Source organism: Oratosquilla oratoria, unplaced genomic scaffold (genome assembly GCF_046742065.1).
Source record: "Oratosquilla oratoria isolate Oo_2021 unplaced genomic scaffold, ASM4674206v1 SCAFFOLD311, whole genome shotgun sequence".
NCBI lineage: Eukaryota > Metazoa > Arthropoda > Malacostraca > Stomatopoda > Squillidae > Oratosquilla > Oratosquilla oratoria.
Window position 1 is genome coordinate 47501 of NW_027467661.1, and position 23758 is coordinate 71258.

At 40.5% G+C, this 23758-nt stretch overlaps 1 protein-coding gene across 1 annotated transcript in view; it reads left to right on the top strand.

Moving 5' to 3' along the window:
- Positions 1 to 23758, top strand: part of LOC143023077 (mannose-1-phosphate guanylyltransferase catalytic subunit beta-like) — a 53225-nt gene that overhangs the window by 22597 nt on the left and 6870 nt on the right. Inside the window, exons 2-3 of the mRNA XM_076181558.1 lie at positions 19767 to 19993; positions 22354 to 22545. Coding sequence (XP_076037673.1) covers positions 19767 to 19993; positions 22354 to 22545 — 419 coding nt within the window. The remainder of the gene's footprint in view (positions 1 to 19766; positions 19994 to 22353; positions 22546 to 23758) is intronic.

Consider the following 23758-nt stretch of genomic DNA (forward strand, 5'->3'; position numbering starts at 1 on the left):
TAGAGAATTAGAAAAGCTGTAAATTGTTACAAGGTCTATACAATTATGAAAAAAATAACTCCCAAAAAAGCAAGTAATTAGAAATTAGTAAATACTCAAGAGGATTACAAATTAATTGCACGGGTTTGTCTATAGGCGTGCTCTCTCTCTCTCTCTCTCTCTATATATATATATATATATATATATATATTACGCATAGAAATGTGTGTGTATGTATGTGTGCATGCATGCATGTATAGTTCATTGAGTCCTCTCCAATTATCCTAACTTGAATTTCATTTATGGTTCTAATTTGGACTGTATCACCTTATTCTCCAATTATCATACCTAGATTTAAATTCATATATATTTCCAGCTTGGACTGTATCACTATGTTGTTTGTGCGTGCGTGCGTCCGTGTGTGGTGTCCGAGTGTAATAACATGAGGCGCAAGGAGAATGGTACGTTGATAGTGAAAGTATAGTTGATGCGAGTGCTTTTGCAAGGACGGCTACTCAGGAGTGTCGGGACTGGAAACGTGGGAAGACGATGGAGAGGGATGGGGGACATTGACGGGGAGTGGGGAGATGGTCAGGGCCACAGGAAGGAGCTAAGTGTGCTGAAAGCTGTGATCCTAGTCAGGGCACTGAAGTGGCTATCGAGATACTAGACTCGTTTCAGGGAGAGGACGGCGACGACACGCGGTTACCTTTACTGAGTTTGGTGTCTACGTGAGGCAGTGGGAGAGGAAGCCGGTACCACTGCCCACTACGGTGGGAGGGGAAGGGAGGGGAGGGAGGGGGGGCCGGCGGGGAAGGCCGGGCGGATGACCCAACCAGGCAAGGTAGTGGGAGGAGGCTGGAATACCGAGACGTGGCAACCAACTACTGGAGACATCAGCAGTGATGCAAATGGAAGGGTCACGAGTTGTGTGTCTTGGGGGTAGGGGGGGTGGCATTTATCAGCATCTATCTACCTTTCGCTTTATATTTTTGTGTTGATTGTGTAGATATAAGTAGCCTTTTTTAAGTTTCTATAATTAAAGAAATACTGGTATGTGTGTTATAATTATGCGTGTATATTTTATCCATGTTTAAAAAGCATAAAATGATTTTTAGTGTACAGAAAATTTTTTTTTTTGGAGCATTCAAAAGATATGAGCCCTTATATGATTTCAGACCACAACGCGTGAATAGAGCCTTTGGATATTTTTCGTCCCCAAAATTCCTTTTCGACACGAGTAACCGGCGGGTTGGTTGCAAACGCACTGCTACATCGCCACCAAGGTCCTGAGTAGTCTGCATCTTGCTTCCCACCTAGCAACTGTCGCTGTCGTGTCCGCAGCATGCTTGCATCCATTTACCCAGCTTTGTTGACCTGGACCCTACTCTGTCACGTTTCTTCTTCTCTTTCTTCTTCTTCTTCTTATTCGTCTTCTTCTTTTTCTTCTTCTTCTTCTTATTCGTCTTCTTCTTTTTCTTCTTCTTTGTCTTCTTTTTCTTCTCCGTCTTCTTCCTCTTCGTCTTCTTCTTCTTCTTCTTCTTCCTCTTCGTCTTCTTCTTTTTCTTCTTCTTTTTCTTCTTCTCCGTCTTCTTCCTCTTCGTCTTCTTCTTCTTCTTCCTCTTCGTCTTCTTCTTCGTCTTCTTTCCCATCTTTTTCTTATTTTCTCTCTCCCCTAGGCTGCCCTCCTTTCCTCCCTCCCCCCTTTTTCCCACCTCGATATTTTCCTTTCAAATTTCTTTCGAATAGGTTACAACGTGATTCTGGTGAAGTACAGAATATGCATGGGCCGGAACGGCTTTGTATGATGTTAGTGTGATTGATGCATTGATTTACTGAAAGTGAATTCACGAGGTCCTGTAATTCCAGTGACACCTGGCGGCAAAACTTCGTTTTTTTTTTTTCGTTTTTTTTTTTTCTTTTTTTCTTTCTCTCTTCTTCTTCGTCTTCTTCTTCTTCCCTCGGGGGATGAGGGGAAGAGCATCATTTGCTCTCGTGGTACTCTTCCCGGCGTGAAATGATGGAGGACCAGGTGGTTAAGCCAGGACACCCGGCGGGAGGGAGACTTCCCTGCCGAAGGAGTGGCAAAGAGATGAGCTAACCAGGCGGTGGTCAAAACAAAAGTAAAAGTTCCACCCTGTAGAGGTTAATCGAGATGGGCTATTGCATCTTTGCTACCGATAGGAACCCACGGAGATGAATGAAATAGTCTGGCGGTTGATGGAATAAGTGGGAAAAAGTCCCACCCGGGACGGAAGGGCTTGGAACTCGGATCCGCGTAGGGCGCTGGAGGAAGAACCGGAATCAGAAGGGAGACGGGGAAAGTGTTTTGCGTTGGTTACTCTACTCTCACTCGAATCCGCGAGGAGCTGATGTGGCTGGTTACCACATCATGGTAGAGACAATTGTCCGTAGGTGAAGGATTTATGAAAGCTTAAATCTCTTCACCTAAGAACAGTTGTCTCTACCATGATGTTGTAACCAACCACATCAAATGGTGACTCCGGAGTAACCAAATGTAGTAGGGGTGTCACTACTACATGATTCGTGTGAAGTCTAAAGAGAATCTGAATTTCTCTGATCCATATCTCATGGAAGACTTCAAACGAATCATCTAGTAGTGACACCCCTACTAGAGAGCTATGGTTTTTATAAGCCATCACTACCTTTCCTCAGGGCTCCATAACGACTGTTAATATCACTATATTCAGTTAATTTAGTTTTACAATCTGTACGTTGACTAGCGAAGGGTACAACAGCAACTGATCGTGTGAAAAATATCGAAATGATACGAGATTCCGAAACATCTGGAAAAAATCATCATCTAAAGCAAACAAAAGTTAGGCTAATGATATTTCTGGGTACGGCAGCTGCTTAGTTTTTCTTGAACCATCTTCGAAAGACCACAAACACAGGTTCAGAGCATTGACCCAAAGAAACTACAGTATAGCATATGGAACCCAAGCATTTAGGTTCCAGGGTTAGAATTGGTGCTTGTAGGTACATTTCTAATCACCACGGAAGGTCGTTTTCCGCACTGGAAGAGGAACGAATAAAAGGTATGGTGAGCACAACGTTGGGTAACCGAAATTCTTGGGAGGAAACCTGCTCAGCGACGTCGTCTTCTTTTTCTTCGTCTTGTACTTCTTCCTCTTCCTCTTCAGCTTGTACATCTTGCATCTCTTCTTCTTCTTCTTCTTCTTTTTCTTCCTCTTCTTTCCGAAAGAAAATGAATTTTTTTCTTGGCCTAGGAAACCCCTAAAGAACACGCAATCAATGTTCTCCAGACCAAGGTCAACATGTACAAGCGGACGTACCCATGGATGGGTTTGGAGAAGCGCCAGCAGTTGAGCCAACAGGTCTTTTTGTCTTTCCGAAGTCTCAAGCAAACCAAGAAAGGTCAAGTTCGCCCATTGTCGGGCTGGCCAGGAACGAAGGATTTAAAAAAAAAAAAAAAAAAAAAAAAAAAAATCAACCTCTTGGCTGGGAGGGAAGGTTGTGATGATAATGATGATATGGTTTAACGTCACAAGTTCCACCCTATCCGGAGGTTAGGACGGTGCCCCCTACAGCGAACTTTACAGCGTAAAATTTAATGAACCATGCCCTTGGTTCAACTTCCCCGGTGGCAGGGTTCGAACCGTCATCCCCTCGATCTTTGCCACAAGTAACGACGCCCTTACCACTCAGCCACCGAGCGAGGTATTAGGGGAGCTATAAGCTGAATAGAATAGTCTGTCCTCAAACAAACAAAAAATCTGAAGTTCAGTACAACGGGGCTAAGAGGATTATGTTCGATATTTAATCACCAGCAAGATGAAGGTGTAGACATATTTATTTTAACTCGTGGAGGCGTTGAGCGACGCCGATCTATAAACGCCGTATTGCACCATCGCTACTGATCTGATATACAATATAACAAAAACTCCAAAATATTGTGTGCGCTACGTGGCTTTGAGGAAGACCTTTGGCCTTGTAGTCTCAGTCGATCGATACGTCACCTTTTCAAAATTTAATTTGATTATCTGTCGTCACAACTAAATGTAAACAGTGCGCTATTAACCCAAGAAGGTTTGCCGTAAGAAACGTGAGAAACTTTCGATTATATAGTACATATCACAGTGTCTGTAGGATCTGTGCGCGAGCTCCTCGCTCTCGAAACTTGTCCGGCTTTAGTGAAAGTGCCGCCTAATGAGATCGAGCGGATACCATACTGGCCCACTTGTTGCTCTCTCTCTCTCTCTCCTCTCTCTCTCTCTCTCTCTCTCTCTCTCTCTCTCTCTCTCTCTCTCTCTCTCTCTCTCTCTCTCTCTCTCTCTCTCTCTCTCTCTCTCTTACACACACGCGCACACACTCACGGAACTCAGTTGTCATAACCCAACGATGCTGTCGGCTTAACAATAACAACAACAACAACTACATTTTACGACCTCCATCCTCGTGGAACTGTTGTAGTGAAAGCAGTCCGCATTTGTCTCCCACAGACACAGTTTTTTGGCCCTTCTCTCGCCAATGACTGGTCGACTACCCTCTTATATTTTGTATTACCTTACTTTAAAGAAGCCTAATACAAACTTTCATATATCCTATTTTCTACTACAGTCTGCTCAAAATAGAGGTTTTTGTATATGTGCTGATTTAGGAGGCGGGGACCTGGTACCTCTCAGGCATAGGAGAGCTGATCTTAAGAGTGAGAATAATAGTCTACATCTCATCCACACTACAATACCGCTCTTTGGTTGTTTCTTTTTCTGCCATCACATCCGCTAGACCTCTGCCTTTGCTCTTGGATCCATCCTGCATGAAGTTGTGAAGGTTATCGGAGTGAATGAACCCTGATCCACATTCTGTATACGCTCCTTGTACATCCTGGTTTTCTCATTCTCATTTCGGGAGTGGGGCGCCTCAATAGTAAAGCTATTGTAACAGGGGGCCATTGGACCAAACATTCCTATGTCAAAGAAGGCCAGTTGTCCCCATATCCAAAAACCTCTTGCGCTGACGTCCACGCGTGCTTCATCTGGTGTGTTGGAAGTGCAGTGCATGAAGTTCTCCCTTCCTATGGGGGAGTAGCGCTGGTCCGATGGTCATATCCTTGCATACCTCCCGATGCATTTGGGCAGTGAGATCCCTTATCTCCTCATGTCTGATGCAGATGAATGCACCCTGATTGCATATCATCGCAAGGTTTGGATCAAATTGTGTACTACAGGAACATCTGTCAGGTAGCGTTTCCAATGGTCAACCATACCTTAGGGCAATGACATCCGTGAATTCTCTTTTGTTTAGATTGAATCCCTTTACCTTGATTGGTAGTGCTGTCAGCTTATTGGACACCCCATCTTTCTGTACCATTGCTGTCTTTCTTTCCATATGATTCGATAGCTGATCTAATAAAGTGCGAAGCTGCTCCTCCTGCCTCACTTCCGTGCCCTTTGATAAGTTTTTCTAATTTCTCTGATTTCATCCACGTTGGTCTCGTGTTGACCGTGTGACATGATGTCTTTTAGGAAGGACGTGAGATTCAAGGAGTTTTGGTGCTATATGATGGCAAGGTTTAGCGAGTTTAAGATGCCTAGCTCTCCTATTTTTGATGGAAGTTCAATTATTTTTCTTTCCTGTTTGTTTGGTATCCGTCCGTTGGCGATGGCCGCAATTAGCTCATTTTTGATGGTTCCTTCAAGAGGACCTGATAATTCGGTGATGTTTGGGACCGTTCATAAGATGTAAATCCACTTGTGTTGAACACCATATATAAATGCGCATATGCCGCCTGCGGTTCAGTCTTTGCAAAGTTGGCTCGTAGCCTAATTTCCACCACCCATTCGTTCACTTTGTCTTGACATATTGGTTTTTAAAGGATTCAGAACCGATCACTACACCAAGATGTCTTCCTGTTTAGTTACCCTCATTTCACTATTTTTAAAGAGATTTTCGGCCTCCTCAAAGTAATCTGGCTTCACTATGAGCACAGATTTCTTTGCATTCGGGATGTAACACAGATGCAGACCGTGTGTCTGCACGAAATCCCACCTCATTCTTACATTCGCTACTTTCCTTGCCACCGTGAGATCATCTGCATATTCTACCTGTTTAACCCTGGTGTCTTCATATTGCACACTCTGCTGCAGGTGCATGAGTCCAAGAGCGTACATGCCATAGCCACCGGGTCTCCCGGGGTAGTACTTTCTGTTGAATTGATGACCTCCATTTTCGCCTCTTTCTTCCCAACTCTTTTGGTGACGTATAGTTTTGCTGGTTCCCTGTACGTATTCTCCACATATTTGACCAAAACTGGACATTTGATTATTATGATGTGTATGGTGGCCTCTGCTGTATTACTACTACTACTAATACTAATATGAACAGGAACATGCAGTAGTCGTCTTCGGCAACGCCAGGTCAAGTCAGACTTCGTCCTTTGCGAAGGCCTGGACGTACACAACTGTGTATTAATCTTTTGCGGACGACCTCATTCCATGGCGCCGACTCATGGTGCACAATGACGGCTGAAGGGGCGTTTCGTCTCAGTGCAAACGACACAATCCGCTCTCTTCTTTCGTGAGACCTTTCACTTTTCCAAGCTCGGGTCGAGGCGGGATTCTTCAATCTTCGGGAAATCTGCGGGAGAATCTTTCGCGACACAAGTTTAGATCTATCTCAGTGTTGAATGACATCTATTTATTTGGGCTTTTCCAGGATACTCCCTTCAGCAGTTAGCGAGCGGGTTTAATCTTTCCCAACGATGTGGGACGTGTTTATTTCAGTCACCTGAAGGAAACTATTCAGTAGCCAGTGTGTGCTGCTGCCTCGACTGAGGATTATAACTTAAAAATGTTGGGGTGGTTTATAAATGTTTCATCTCGCGCAAGTCCTTCGACGGGATTTATTCGCTTTTACTTGCTTGCTTGCTTGCTTGCTACATTGCTTCGGAGGAAGGAATGCCTCCTGGTGATCCTCCTGAGGTAGCATAAAGGGGCTACACTGGGCTATTTCCCCCCAACCTTTGATTAGTTGGCGGTACCGTCCATTTCCAAAACTTATGGCTGCCCAAACGAGAAGCACAAAAATATTCCATAACTTTACCATTACTTAACCAAACTGGATGAATGGAATTTCTAATGGTATTAGAGTTTAGTTTCAGACGCAATAGTACAGAATTTCTTTTATAGTTTGAGAAATTCTGCAGCCGACCAGAAATCAATTCGCACATCATCACAACGTGCGAAGTTCCATGGGGGCGACGCACAAGAAAATCGTGAGTTGTCAAGAGTCCGCCACAAGAAACATGAAGGTTGACTGCAAGGGTCACGTTGGCGATTCCTTGACCCTTTTGGATATGAAGCATGAAATATCAGCTTTTGATATTGTCATCTAGGGCAACAGTGCCAAAAAAAGTTGAAAATTATTGACCTCGTGTGGAAGATTGTGCAAGCTGAAAAGAAAAGTATCATGAAAGAGAAGCTTATTGAGGATGATAATTCGGTTTAACGTCGCAAACACCCCCTATCAGGAGGCTACGACGGTGCCCCTTACAGAGGACTTTGTAGCGTGGAATTTAATGAACCATGCCCGTGGTCCAACTCGCTGGTGGCAGAGTTCAAACACATGTCACGTCGACCTCCGCCGTAAGTAGCAACGCTCTAACCCGCTCGGTCAATGAGCATTCTTGTTTTCGGAAAAAAAAAATCTTTTAACCACTAAAATTAAACTTTTACCACTGGAACCACGTAAACAAAAACGTTATCTACCAGTCGAAGTCTAAAACTAAAGCACAGAAAACAAGGTCAAGTCGATGCTGTGTAGTAGCTTCAAGTCAGACGCCAAGGGCTGTATTATAATTGAGCAATTAATGAACCATAGTTTCACTCCTTTAACCCCATTCATTTGTTGACCCATATGGTCATACTAGTGTGAGCTTCTTGAATACCTGACAAGTTATGAATAGTGCGGACGGTCCCTGTGATGCCCCAAAACGGGTTAGTCAAGACGGAAACTCTTGTTTTCACTCTCAGGATGATTTATCTAATTATCTTGGAGGTGATTTCAAGCTTCTTGAACAAATGCTACATATTGTGGATGTCAACTTTTAAGTAGACATGCCCTGCAGTCACTTTGTCGAACCCCAGGGGAGATACGGGCCATTATAGACTTGTTATGTCGACTAAAAGATTCAACCGTTTCAGCCCATCCATCACTAGTGAGACACGTACATGCAGTGCATGACACAGACATTCTTCATTCTTCGTAAATATTCTAACAACTCTTCACTCAGGTTTAGACTGAGGAAAATGGGAAGAGAATCAGTCATCACTTTCTACTCAAAGATGGATCTACCGACCTTCCATTTGTTTTATCGTTCCGTGATCCCTCCATATAAGAGGAGTGAGCTAGAGAGAATGTCAGCGGGAACACATACATCTACGCTTCCATGGAATATCTCCATCCACAGATGTTTATGATTAAGTTATGGACAACAGGACCCTCGATCTGAAGCTTGTAAATGTCGTAATTTGTACGGTACATCGTTTCTTTTATACAAGGTGTAGAAATTGCCTCCTCTTAGTTAGATTGGCTTTCTAATGGTTCTTAATGATTTCTACATAGCTGACATGACTCATCACTAAGGGCTCGCTCAGCCAGAGTATATGGCGGTGTCATTACTTACGCAGAAAGACTTGGATCGAATAATCTGTCCGCTTTTGTCCCCTGTCTTGTTCTACGGATGTGAGACATTGACATTAAATCCTGACTTGAGGAGGGTTTTTTTTTCAATCTCTTTAGTTCATAATGCCTTCGGAGAATCATTGAATATCGCTAGCATGAAATTGTATCAAACCAGCAACTGCTTCGTGAGACTCAGTCAAGGCTTGTTTCCGGTAATTCGTGAAATCACTTCCTGGTGAACATGTACAGTGTTTCCTTGAGATTTATTACACCTTCGGTGGAGACGAACGCGACGCACACAGAACTCATGGATAGAGCAAATCGACCGATTCTACCGCAAACTGTTTGGGATGGGAAGGGTGGCTGCATGGAGGCTTGGTCAGAGAACTAGTGGGAGTGGAGTCGGCGTGTGAGTGATGTAACGCGACTCCCTGCATTGGCTTCCAATGTGATGATTATCACTATTGCATTTCCCGAAGGTATTTCTCCCCGTCTTCTCCTTTTCTGCATGGGGGACGGAGAGGGGGGTCGCCGAATTTATGAAGCGGCCTTGCTGTGGATGTGCTGTGTCTTGCGACACTGCCTCTGACCCAGGGCAGTGGACAGGATGCAGGGATGACCCGTCATCCAGGAGGTGCCAAGATAAGAGGGAGGGAGGAGGGTGGAGGGGAGTGGAATATATAGAAAATGGAATGGGTGGGAGTTGTTTCTATGCCTTTTTCTTTTTGGCTACCCCCCGTGTAGGGGGAAAAAGCCTTTGGTATATGTATGTATGTATGCATTTCAAGGTGTAGTGATGTTGATCATCTCTGGCTTCGGTACTTGTCACATGCTCATATTATTTTTGTTTCCTGATTACATTCTGAATTTGTTTATTCATTAGATCTTCATTATCTCATCAGCGTAGCACTGTCGCATAATTCGAACTTAGTCATGAGTTTTTTTTTTTTTTTTTTTTCTTTGGCTGATAATTTATCTTATCCTTACAGTTGTCTTTTTTCGGTTAATCTTTGTCATCAAACCTTTTCGTTAGGTGACTGTAAAGTGTGGATATATTTGTAACTTCAGTTTCTTCTTTGCTTATAACTTTATTGTTGCATATAAATTCTTCGTCTTTATTGTTATACAACAAACGTGTTTCTCGTTTTCGTCATTAATTTACTCGCATACGAGTCCTTTGTTTTCCATCTTTCAATCTGAGTGTGCCTCGTAATTTGAAACACGTTCCAAGTGGATCGTATTTAAAAGAAATTACCCAAATTAAGTTTTACAAGTCCATGATAGTCAACAGAGATTAATTTACCCTTTTTTGATACTCGTGCATATACAGTACAATTCTTTACCAAAATGTCTTTATTTATAACAGTTATTCGTAAGCATTCTTGCAATAGAAACCTTTGTTACGATCACAGCGTATTGCGTCGCTTGGAACACACTGCAGTGCCCACGCTCAGCTGAACCATCATATTTACCCGATAGGGGCCACTTACCTCTTTGCTTGGCTGCGGGCTTTCCACTTAGTGTAACCTGAAGCAACAATTGTTATTATCGTTACATAGTTTTTCATATAATCGCTTGCACTTTTTTTTTCTCGGATGGAGGTAATATTAAAGTACATTCATTTGTGTACATAAAAAGTTATAGGTTTATCATTAACATGGTTCATGAATCACTTCATGATGCTCGCAGGTATCCAAGGCCTTCAGGCAACAAACCCCAAGTTGACTTGCTAACCAAACAAGAATGCTGCGTCGCAGGTAGACGCTGAAGATTACCTGTGCTCTGAGCTCGGGGTCAAGACTGGAGAGGTAGGGCATGCCCCTCCCGTGTAGCGTGCGTATTTTAACTATTTGTGGATGCACTGTGTACACAGTACTGTATTGTACTGGATGGATGTACTGCATTGCTACTGACCCTGGCAGTGGACAGGGAACAGGGATGATCCTTCATCCACGAGGAGCTAAGATGGGAGGGAAACAATGGGTGGATGGTGGATGGGAGTGGGTGCGTGGCTTTGACTTAGATACCTCTCTTATAAGGGGCAAGAGGTCCTTGGTATATAGGTAAATAGTATACAGGATAGAAGCCACATGTTTGGTGGGGACGAGGTCTCTTTTAACTGAGCTTGAAGGTAGTGGCCATGTACTAGTCATTCACCCGTGACTCCTGCCTGGCCATGACGTTCGACGGAGCTGACATTTCATCATGCATCAAGAAATGCCCCGTCCCCTTCCCTGCGGCGATAGGCCGGCTGTATACAATGGCATATGCAAGACTAGTTTGACATGTTATGAAACTTCAACGAACTGAGACCTTTTCACTTTGGGCGAAAAATTAGGTCATGCGACATCCATTTCTGCGTAACATTTAGTATAGTGCGCTTTGGCACTGAAGGACTTATGCACCACGAAGGACCTAGACTTATCAATCTCTTTTGAGTTGAAATTTCTCCATCACCGCATGCGTGTTCAGCTTAAGTGCGTTCCGCGTAACCTTGAAGGGAACATTATGCGTTCAAGGATGATTATTAAGATTCCATTGGATATTATACAGTGCAGACAAACTTAAAAAAAATGTCCATGCATTAGACAGTAGCTGGTTGTACAGGAACAAGGAACTAGTTGGGGGAAACCATGTATGTATAATGCACGAGGAATAGCAAAGTACGAAAGCATTCTAAGTCGTTATGTAACAGTTAAGTGAGGATGTGGGAGGTAGCAACAGCAGGACAGTCGTTCACCTTGCCTGCTGTTGTTAGGCAAACCGTGGTCAAGAAGGGTTAGGTAACAAGTCGGTTCTAGCCACTCCGAGGTCATGTTAGTCACGAAAATGAGGGACCGTTCCTTATCCTGGTAACTTTCGGTGATTCCAACAACCAGACATCCGCATCCACACCTTCCTTACCCGTTTTCGTTGGTCGATGACTCCTCTCGATGGTAGGAGGATCGGTGACGGGGAACTGATGGTGGTGGTTAAATTGCAAGATTAAACCCAGAGAAGACCATCTCCCTGCTATTCGGTTCAAAACTTTTCACCGGGAGGTGGATCTCCAGATCGCGCGCAAAATCTCTCTAGTGTAACCTCAACTGTATTCCCTCCAACTCTTTTCACGAAAAGAAATTTCATACAAGTCAACTGGCCTCTTCTACCGTTACTTTCAGCCGATGGCATAGAAGTAGCCCCACTTAAATACAAAACACAAACAATAATTTCAAGTTTCCCAGAGAGGGGTCTGAAGACCGTTGAGGGTCTTCAGACTGTCTTCAAACCGTTCTCGGCCCCTGTAACGATGCGAGTTTCCAGTCAGTGAAGCTGAAGGCAACAGTAAATATTTTTGGAAGACGGTCTTGTCTTATTTCGAATTCCTGCTAACCTATCGAGTTCAAATGAAGAACTGATTTACCATTATCAAAATTAGATATTTTGGACTCAAAAAGCCTTTTGTAGAGTTGTGATATATATATATATGTATTTATATATATATATATATATATGTATATATTTATATATATGTATATATATATTATATATTATATATATATATATATATATATATATATATATATATATATATATATACATACGTTCATACACGTGCCAACAAAGATAAATTAACGATCAATATAACCTTCTCCATATGCGTGCATTTACCCAATGTTGGTATACAGGAAAAGAGCAACGCTTGTAGGGTCCCATCTCCTACTCGCCCAATTATCATACAGATGTATGTGTGTGTGTGTGTGTTTACCTAGTTGTAGTATACAGGGAATTTACTATACCTGACCTTAAGTATATGTACGGTTCCAACTTCGTTAATATCCCTACATTCCAATTATCATATTTAGGTTTGAAATAATGTTTTTTTTTTCAGCTTGGTCTACATCCCTTTCTAAGATATTCCATGCCTTTATGCATCAATGTGGAAAATGTATTTCTTCACATACTTTAGTGTGTGTGTGTGTGCGTGTGCGCGTGTATGTGATTCACTATGATCTTGAATCACGTGTTGGACTCATGATCGACAGCTTTTCCCTCTCGGAAGAGAGCTCAAAACTCATATATGACCGATCTATGGGTAATGCTGTGACCTTACACTCGCACACACACTCACCCAACTCCCCGCCCACGAGAGTAACGACCTGCAGCGCAGCGATACTGAAATTATTTCAGTACCGGGTAGGATTCGAACCCAGACCGCCGTAGTAGCAGTCGGAAACTACCACTGCGCCACGAGTGTATGTGTGTGTGTGTGTGTGTGTGTGTGCGCGCGCGACAAAAGGATTATATTTTTATCGGAAGATGCTGGACCATTCAGTCTTTTTGATGTTTTTGGTCAAGTTAAGAAATAACATATTTTTTATTTTTTATTTTAATCTTAGATGTAATGTCAATGACGCACTATCACAAGACTAAGACCATAATAAGGGTATGGACTGCAAAAGTTTTACGTAAGAAATTCATTTACACCCCTACGGACCAGACTCGTTATTATTATTTTTGTGATTGGGGACCAATATCCATTGAAAGTTTTTTTTTTTTTTGTCACTTCTAGTTTCTACTGTCCCTGCTTTTTGCTGTCTTCCCTAAATATCTCCTTTACTACCTCAAGGTAGCGCATGATAACTGACGATCAAATGCGAATGCAAGATCAAATTCGCGCAAACTGTCGTATTTGAAAATAAGAGCATATATATTATTTTCCATGGTAAAACTTCCTATCCTTTACCACCCCCCTATAAATAATAAATTTACGTTTTATCAGTGCAGCCAAGTAAAAGTGGTGAGATTGTTATAGAATAAATTTTGGCGGGCTTTCGTGTTGACGGTTTTGCGTCAACTGTTTATGTCATTCCCCACAATGTGTCGTCGTACCAACACAGAGTTGCATCCGTAGGGTATCAGGTCGCCGTTAATTGGTTGTAAACAAAAGTGTGGAAAGACCAAAGTTATCTGGGAAATTGTCTGCAGCTTCCACGCATTTCATTCTCCGCCACACACTTGATTACACCACTAATATGAATATATTGCATATACACATCACTGGATGTTTATTTGTAATTATGTTTACGAGACATATTAATAAAATCTAAACTCCAATTAGTTTAGATTATGAAATAGTACGAATTGTATTAAAACGTGTTCTCTCTTCAAAATGTATAGCGACTAATGCAAAGGTTGCCGTCATCAGTTTCGCCGGCTATTGATACATGTTTCTTTATGTACGTATATATGTATATATATTATATATATATATATTTATATTTATATACACACACAACTAGCAGCGAATTTGGGCTTGCACGCGTGATAGCGATTGCAGACTATAGGCGAAAATTACTGACTGAAATTGAATCGTCTAAGTAGAATTGTGACGTTATCTGTTTTGAAGAAATCGCGGGAACCCTTCGCACGGATTCCTACTTCCAGTGATGGTTGCTAGAATCAAGAGCCAATGTGACCCCAGCTTCATAGTGATATGGACTGTTAGCCGTCAGGGCATGAGTATGAGATCCATTTGCACTGTTGTAGATGGTTACTGTAACATGTTGGTGAGGATGTACAGGGCATGTCCGGCCAAACCAACGTTGGTCTGTAAATTTATGAAAATTGCGTAAGCAAAGATTTAAGGATTGTAAACGAGTTTTTAGAAGAGTACAACTAGAAACATGCTAATGATTTGCCAAGGGAAATGGTAGAAGGGCAGCAGAGTTAAAAAAAAAGGAGGAAGAAAGTAGGTCCGGTTGGAAAAGGACAAATGCGCGGCAAAGCAGATGGGATGGCAGTGCTAGTCTCGAGACTCGCTTGCCTCGGGATAAACAAACCGTTGTGACATTGACCTTTCAGGCGTTTGTGCGTATGTCTGTTGCAAGCCAGTGTTCATGAAAAGATGGTTACGTATACTGAGACATTGCTTTCCAGTGTGCGTGTGTGCGCTTGTAATAAACATATACAAATACACATACATGTAAAGGGGAACAGATTGTGTGCAAATAGAATTAAAACGCATGTGCATGCATTATACATAATACAGATGTACAATGTCACAGACTTTGGTAAATGAATAGGAGTGGATTTCCTTTGGTGCAAGTTGAATTGAAGATAATATTCTAGCAGTTTATATTCTATATTTTCCAGTTTTCTCGTTAAAAATACGGTCACATGTGCGCGTGGAGAGGTGTGGTGATGCCCGGGACCGACTCTTGACAGTATGCCCCAAAGATTCAAGTATAAACCTTAGTACGGAGAAATATTATGAGAAAGGAAGATATTTTGAATATGTAAACAGAGATGAAATATGAAATAAACACTATTCGAATTAGGTGTAAATAAACAAAATTTATTAAGTTCTTTTCCCCAAACGATCTGATTGGTTTGCCCGGGGAAACCGCCCCTTCGCCCCCACCTCCCTCTACGCCACTGCACACACCAATGTTGTCGACTTACGCAATGCCTCCAGCGAACTGCATTGCAAGGTCTAAGTAAACCTTGCTGCATTGTTTGGTCTCGGAGCGTTACATTTAAACTGTAAACAGTCAGCGAGCATACCAGCATCATACCATCTGTTGGCAAAGTAATGACAATAACAAGCGTACCAATATGTGATTTTGCGGTCTGTATATGGCAATAGTTTGTCGCTGATAGTTTCTGACATACAGTGAGACATTTACTTTTTCAACCATATATGTTATTGATTACGAGAGCAAATTAATTTACACCTGGCATATGGTCTCAATATAATCGCATTGATTGTCAAATGAATGCATTTGAAAGCGGCATAATCTTGTCACAATGGAACAGCGTTTAGTTGACATGCACACACAAGAGAACGTAAGGATATCAATTCAAGAATCTACTGTTTTGAAACAAGTCTTGCTAAGAAGATGATATTTGGAACATATTAACCACATATTATGAGCTACGTAAGGTTAACAATTCAAGAATCTATTATTATTTTGATATAAGTCTTACTAAGTAGATGATATTTGGAACATTAACCACATATTATGAGCTACAGTATGTATTTTAATGCAATACCCAATGTAGGTGCTTAGGTTTAGAAATTCGCGTGGCAAAATAAGGAATTAGAAATCCATAGTGGCAGCCATAATGGAATTCGAACCCACACCTCCGAAGAGACAGGTGTTTGCTATTAATAATTGGGGTGAGTCTGACTTGGTTTATTGGTTTGTGACACAGGTGTTGATTTTATTTGATTTCCCAGTGAACTGTTGTATTCTGGTTTGACTACGGGCCTGTTTTACATTTATCTTTTCTGTCACTTATATCGTCTTCCCATGTAGGTGAATGAAATTGGGAGTGTTAGAGAAGTGCCAAAAGTTTCACGCGTTTTGTAAGCGCTTTAGACTGATCATGTGTTGCAAACGTTGAGGCTTCCAGTTTTTTTTTTTTTTTTTTTTTTTTTTTTTTTGGGGGGGGGGAGCATTTTCTTAGGACGTTTTTCACCAAAGTCCAGTGAATCATGATTTGTCGATCGAGGCACGCATTTTCTCGACCGAGTCGGACGTTCAATCTAATTTAATTATTAAATGGCCTCGTTTGTTTTCTCTGCATGGAAACTACAAATAACTTGGAATTTCGACGCCCTCTTGCGGCGCAGGTGGCGTAATCGCAAGCGTTCTGGTCTCACGTTCGTTTAGTTGTAGGTTCGACTACCGCATTTCTCTCAGATTACAAGATTATATTCGTTTCTTGAGACATTAAGATACACATCCTCTTATCTATTTATTGACATGTGTACAGGTCTTAACACGTAAACAATTTATGTTTCTTAGTTTCAGACTACGCGCACTTAGATTCGAATCAACCGCGATTGCGAGTCAGACATATTTGACAGAGATCTTATGGTTTTCATTACAATTCTTATATTTCATTGGCAGCGTGTAGAACTGAATACGTTGATCAAGTCTCTCACAAATAAGCATGTGCTCGCAAGGAGAAATACGAATACGGAAGAAATATTTTTAGAAAAATCTTTTTAAGATAAGCAGCATCATACGCTGCGTTTACTAACCATCAGTCGAGCTGTATAAGTAAAGTGCTAATGCACTGAACATCCATTTTCTTGTAAACACCGTTCTCGCAATAAGTATATTTTCTATCAAAGAAAATATCGTGTGAGATCATAATTTTAAATCTTGTACGACGTTTCGCTCATTAGAACCTTATAAAACAGACACAGACAGGGCCCCGGGGAGGGGCAGGGGGGGGGGCAATGCCCCGGGGCGGCACTTTTGGTGAAAAGGTAAAGCAAATTCCCCCTAATGTACTTTTAATGCATGATTTATTCATCATGAGTTGTGTGTTTTAATGTGTGTAACGTTGTTTTGTGGATGTGAATCGTGCTAGTGACCATCAAATGTGGAAGGTGGTGGTAGTGGTGGTGGTGGTGGTGGTGGTGGTGGTGTGTGTGTGGGGGGGGGGGCACTTTTCGACTTGCCCCGGGGTGGCATTTACCCATGTCGGGGCCCTGGACTCAAATCCCTCACATGGAAAGTTACACGAAAATAAGTAGAAATAAACCTTTCTGGGAAAAGGCTATTATTCAGTGGAACCAGGAGGCAAATACAATGCTTCCAAGCATCTTGTGACCATCGATGTATTATCACATAGTTTTTGGGAAATAAGATACCTCATAAACCATAACCCTATGATATATATATATATATATATATATATATATATATATATATATATATATATATATATATATATATATATATATATATATATATATATATAAAATTCTCTCCCAAACAAGACAAACATTTGAACTAATGCATGAGGGTAGTTATTTGAGACATGCTAGGGGAGTTCCAAAAATAATGCCTTTTTTTTTTTTTTTTCATTCGTAACTCAAAAAGTTGAAGATATACGAAGACGGGAGAGGCACCATTAAAACGAGCGGACATTCTTGCCATAGCATTTTTTTATTCTCCACGTAATCACCCCCTTCTGAAAGCACTTTCGGAGTGTGGTTTGTCACATCTCTGTCACCGCTACGGAATCGACGAACTCGTCTCATATCCGTGCTGACATCAACTGCCTTGGCTCCGTAAAAGTTCACCAAGTGCCGGTGAATGTCGATTGGTTCCCCTTATTCGTGGAGGAATTCAATGACACATCCCTTTTGTACATTTAAAATATTAAAATTACAAATAAATGTTCAGAACCCTGAAATTTTATGAAGGAGAGTTGACTGTGTTAGGCAGCTTTTACCAATCCACCACTAGGGGTGGTCATCAAAAAAAGGTTAAAAACACTGGAAGAATAAGTAAACTGTGCATTTGAAATGAGTGAATCTGTTTTTTCCTGCCAACATATTTTTACATTCAAAATATTAGAATTACTTATAAATGTTCAGAACCCTGAAATTTTATAAAGGAGAATTATGGGTTAGGCAGCTTTTACTAATTCACCACTAGGAGTGGTCATCAGAAAAAGGTTAAAAACACTGAGCTAAAGAAATATAGAATGTAGTTTGTTATTCATAATCCAATATGAAAAATGGATCAGATTTCATGCATATAAATAAGGATAAGAATAATCTACAGAAAATATCAAATTGGATTCAGGCATGTGTCCACTGCACCCAGACTTCATTCTTTGTTTAGATGTATAATAGAAGTATTTTACATTGGATTATTACTTGTCCCATTAACCTTCCTGACATTACTAGTGCCTGAACATTGTTGAATTGATGAGTGCACAGTTGCATGGTAGTGTAGCATATTATTTTGTCTATTCAAGTAATACATTTAACAGTGTAGAAATATAGGCATTGAAATAACTTACAACAGAAAGGGCATAGTGCATGTGTTGGTAGTGGTGATAGTGTTTGGGTTCATATGTGACTAATCACTGAATGATGACTTTGTATTAATTGGTCCCATCTAATGCATTCCAGTTTTCAGAGGTATACATTGTTTCATCTGTTTAGAATGCACAGTTCATGTATGTTCTTTGGAGGATATTGAAAATATTTCTCATAGATAAAATAGTTACATGGAATGAGTTTGTAGTGATTTAGAAAATATATATATATATATATATATATATATATACTATGAGAAAGTATGGATGATTAGTAGGTTCAGTCTTGCAGATACAGCTTCTCTCATTTGTACCACATATTTTATCCATGTGTGTATTTACCTAGTTGTATTGTATGGGAAGGGAGCTATGCTCATGGTGACTGTCTTTGTATCTATCAACATCAAGTTTTTTCTTAAAATTTTGAATAGTGTTTGCACACACTGTTTCTTTATCAAATTTATTCCAAGTACCCAGTACTCTATGTGGGAGGCTTTTTTCAGATCTCTTTTATAGTTTTTTTTTTTTTTTTTTTTTTTTTTATGTCTTCTTGTTTTCCCATTGTCCCATTTTAGTAAATCATCCCTATCTAGGATTTCCATTCCTTTCATGATTCTATAAATAGTCAGCAGATCTCCTCTTTCTCTTCATTGTTCCAGAGTTGATAGTTCCAATTTGGACAATCTTTGTTCGTATGTTAATTTGGAGAGAGTTGGTGTGTGTGCATCTTGTTGTGGGATAGGCCCATTACTGATATATATATATATATGTGTGTGTGTACGTATATGTACAGTATATATATTTCACAGGAGAAATGTAAACACCAGATGCAATGAGGAAGGATTGTACTTCATTCTTATTAGGTTGTATCTAGCATTGTAGATTTTGTGCTGCTGCCAGCATTTTTGGATTTGTTTTTGTGTAGCCCCCACCAGCATAATGTAATTATTCATGAATTAGTATTGACAATATAAAAGATTAGTTTTGCACACCTGTCTTTCCAAATGCAAAGCACTTAGGTAGTGGTTAGGCTAGTCTTATTCCAGGCCACTACCTGAAGTAGACATGATATAGTGTGTGGATGTGTATATATACCTAATTATAGCACTGTATAATGGAAAGGAGTGATGGTCATGGGGTCTTGTCTCTCACTCTGTAGTTATAATACTGTGTGTGTGTGAGAGAGAGAGAGAAGGGGAGAGGTTGGAAAATGTATATGATGAGAAAGATGAAAGCTTGTGTCCTAATTCTGTCACTGTAACATTGCTCAAAAGACACTGAAATTTCAGATTTAGCACTTGGCAACATGAAGGCCCTCATCCTGGTTGGTGGCTACGGCACACGACTTCGACCATTAACATTAAGTCGCCCCAAACCTCTAGTTGAATTTGCAAACAAACCCATCGTTCTTCATCAGATTGAAGCCTTAGTTGCAGCTGGTGTGACCCAAGTGGTCCTTGCTGTGTCCTACAGAGCTGAACAAATGGAAGAGGAGCTTGCTCATGAGGCACAGAAGGTGAGATATGGATTGTATCTTATCCATACCCTTTTGTTGAGAAGGTAATTTGAAATGGAAGGTGATTTACTATTAGGTTAGTCTCTGCCAAAGCAGGAAAAGCTTTTGAAACACAATTACTTGAAATTAAGAAAAAAATTATTGGATATCTCTAGATTAGGAATTAGAAGTAAGGAAGATGCTTAGAAAGGAACACTTTCAAAAGATAGAATAGTCAAGCTTAAATTTGAATTATGTTAACCCCCTTCAAATTGGATGGCTCTTGTTCTTTTATCCTATTTTATTTATCTTTTGTGACATCCCATCTGTAGCAAAGGAGTTATATCTTGTTTCATTTTACCATTCCTATATTGTGTTCTCTTGTGTATTTTTGGTTACTGCCAGGCTATTTTACTCATCTCTGGCAACCCATTGGTAGGCAGAGGTAACCTATCTCATTATATATTTTTCATATTGTATAACTAGCTGTCTATATACCTTTATAAGGGAGGTAGCCATATTATATAGCACTTTTTTCTTTATTTTATTTGCTTCCAGGTGCATGCCTTTTGACTAGGCTACCTCCCATATACGGGGGAAAATGTATACTATAGTTAGGTACATTAATTTACTCATCACCATAGTATCCTCTAGGTAGTATACGAGCCCATTTTGCATCTCTGTGACAACCCATTGATAGTAAGGTTTGTAATCAATATCATTTAAGCCTCAAAATGTGTGCCTTTTGTTTTATTCTAGTTACCACCAAGCTGTATCCATCATTTCCATGGCATTCCATAGATAGCAAAGAAGTAATAACTTATGTGATGGATGAAATTTGTATGTATTCTAGTTGCTACCAGGCTATTTTATGTATGTTCACCTCATAGTAAGGAAATAGCTTATTTCCCATTTCAGCTGACCTCTGTGTTGGGTAATATGTATCCATTTTGTTCATCTCACTGGCACCCCATCAATAACAAAGAACTTAAAAGCCCATCTCATTTAACCTTGTCTCTGTTGGGTTGTACTTATCTTTTTCAATCTAGTTGCTGTCAAACTTTCCTCTTCATCTCTGTGTCTCCCCCCCCCCCACATTGGTAGCACCTGTCTTAATTCTCATTCCCACCTGACTGTTTCCTTTACCTTTGCATTTACTTGGTTGTAATGTACAGGAAAGGAGCTACATATGCAGAATCCTGTTTCTTTGTTTCTATTGATTAGACTTTGCTTTTTGTTCATAGTTTTAGATTTAATTATCCCCTCTTTTAGGCCATTCCACAAGTTGGTGCATCTGCATGGAAAATTATGTTTCTTAATATCCTTCAGGCTTGTAGTCTTGTTAATTCTTTTCTCATGACCTGATGCTATCTCATCTCAAATCAAAAGGTCTTCTCTGTCAATTTTATCCATTCTTCTCATTGATTTGATCACTGAAGTTTTGTCATAACTCTTCTTTCTATTTAAAGTGGCATACCCAATACTTTTGATTATATATGGTTTGTATGCTAGGCTGGGGATAGGTTTGATTGCTACTCTGTGTAGCACCTTGCACCATATAACTCAGTCTTGTTTATATCCTTACTATATAGTGACCCCACCGCTACTGCATATTCTAATAAATTTTAAAGATATTTTAAGGTGGAAAAGTGACTCTTGTATCCTGCAAAATGCAGTTTTGTTATCTAGAATAGTTTTAGATTAATTCACAATAAGACAAATTTGATGGAAATGCTCTATGAACAAATAAGGGGTTAGTTGTAAGGGTGAAGAAAGTAGTGTTTTCACCTCATAATATTTGGTTTAGAGCTAAATAAACCAGATGGTGTGATTGGGTCAGCAATTCTTCCCATGACAAGATCTCTTGTAGTAGAATAAAGGATCAATAAATACTAAAGTGAGGATATATTAGAGTATTGTGAAGACTATGTTGCTGTATGTAATTGAGTTGCAGATATAGGAGTCTTTTGGAAGAAGGTAATAGCTGTAGAGCTAGGCATCCTACACTACCCTGCTCTTACCCTATCAAGACAGCACCACAAAACATTTTCCTTGAGTAACATGTGAGCTAATCATTTTTGTGTTAATGATTTTCATGTACTGTTCAATGGGGAGAATTTTTGTTTCTTAGCATAAATGGCTTATTGATTGCGGTTTTTTAAGTGCAGTCTGGTATTATTCTTAAGGTTTTGCTTTGGGCTCTTTGTAGGTTTTCTTTGTATTCTTTGTTATAGGGCACCAAGTTGTGGTCCTTATGAATTTGAAAAAAAAAAAATTATGTGGTGTATTTCTTTTACAATTTTACAATTTGAAACATGTAACTGGAATATACACAGCTATGTTATAGAAGTATTTATGTTATTATTCTTTTGTTTTAACAGTTGGGCATCCAGATCACATTTTCCCTAGAAGAGGAACCATTAGGCACAGCAGGCCCCATCAAACTTGCAGAATCTATCTTAGCATCCAGCCAGGAACCATTCTTTGTTCTCAACTCTGATATCATCTGTGATTTCCCCTTTACACAGATGGTTAACTTTCATAAGAAGCATGGCGGCGAAGGAACTATTGTGGTCAGTAATTTTATGAGATGCACTCTAAGTTCTGTTTGTTTTTAGGTGTAAGATGAAATCTATTGATTTGAACTCGGGTACCAGGGATGGATATCTCCTACTCTTGGTCCTACAAGATGGATAGCAGAAAGAATGATCTCCCTACTGCCCAGTTTCAAAATCCTCCCTACTTCCTCTCCTTCCCTCTGTCTTTCCAATTCTCTTTTCCCCCTCACTTTTCCTCACTTTCTTCCCTCTCTCCCAGCATGCACTCTCTAGTGCTCTTTCTCTTCTCTTCTCTCCTCTCTCATTCTCTTCACCCTTTGGAAGCAGTAAGTAGTTTAGGCATCCATGAAACCCTCTTCAGGTTTGCAAAAGACTTAAGAGCCTTTAACCCATTACTTAATTTTTTTACCTTAAACATCTATTAAGTTTCACAATTTTCAACCCATTTGAATTATATTTCATACAAGATATCTGTAAAGATGTCTGATTGACAAAAAATTATACTGCATTGATTTTTTTTGTCTTTCTTTTTCTTTCTCAAGGGGGATTAATTGATAAGATTATTTTCCCATCCTGCAAGCACATGGTTTGGACACATGGAAAGAATGAGTGAAGAAAGATTAGTAAAAGAAGTTTGGAAGGCAGAGGTGGATGGAGTGAACATGAGGGGGGTGACCAAGGATGAGATGGATGGATGGGGTGAGAGGGGCATTGAGCAAGATGGGGATGTCTGTTGAGCAAGGAAGGGAGAAGGCAGGAGATAGGGGTGAGTGGAGAATGGCTGTGTATAGATGATACTATGATGCAAGGGAGTGGGTGGAGGATGGGGGGGTTAGGGAGTGGTTATGTGTGAATGATATTTTGACACAGCTTGAGGGGATTACTCCCCATCTCCTATTTTTCTGCATGAGGGGATGGATGGGGGGGGGGGGGGTTGATGCTAAAGTTAAGCAGCCTCACTGTGAATGTGCTGTGTCTTGCTGCATTGCTTCTGAGCCAGGGCAGTGGGTGGGATATAGGGATGACCTGTCATCCATGAGGAGCTAAGATGAGAGGGAGGAAAGGGATGGGAGTGGAATGGGTGGGAGTGGGTATATACCTTTTGACTTTGGCTATCTCCCTGATAAGAGGGAAAAAGCCCTTGGTATATGGATGGATGGGTGCTTGCATATACATACATATACCAAGGCTTTTTCCCCCTTACAAGGCAGGTAGCCAAAAAGGAAAA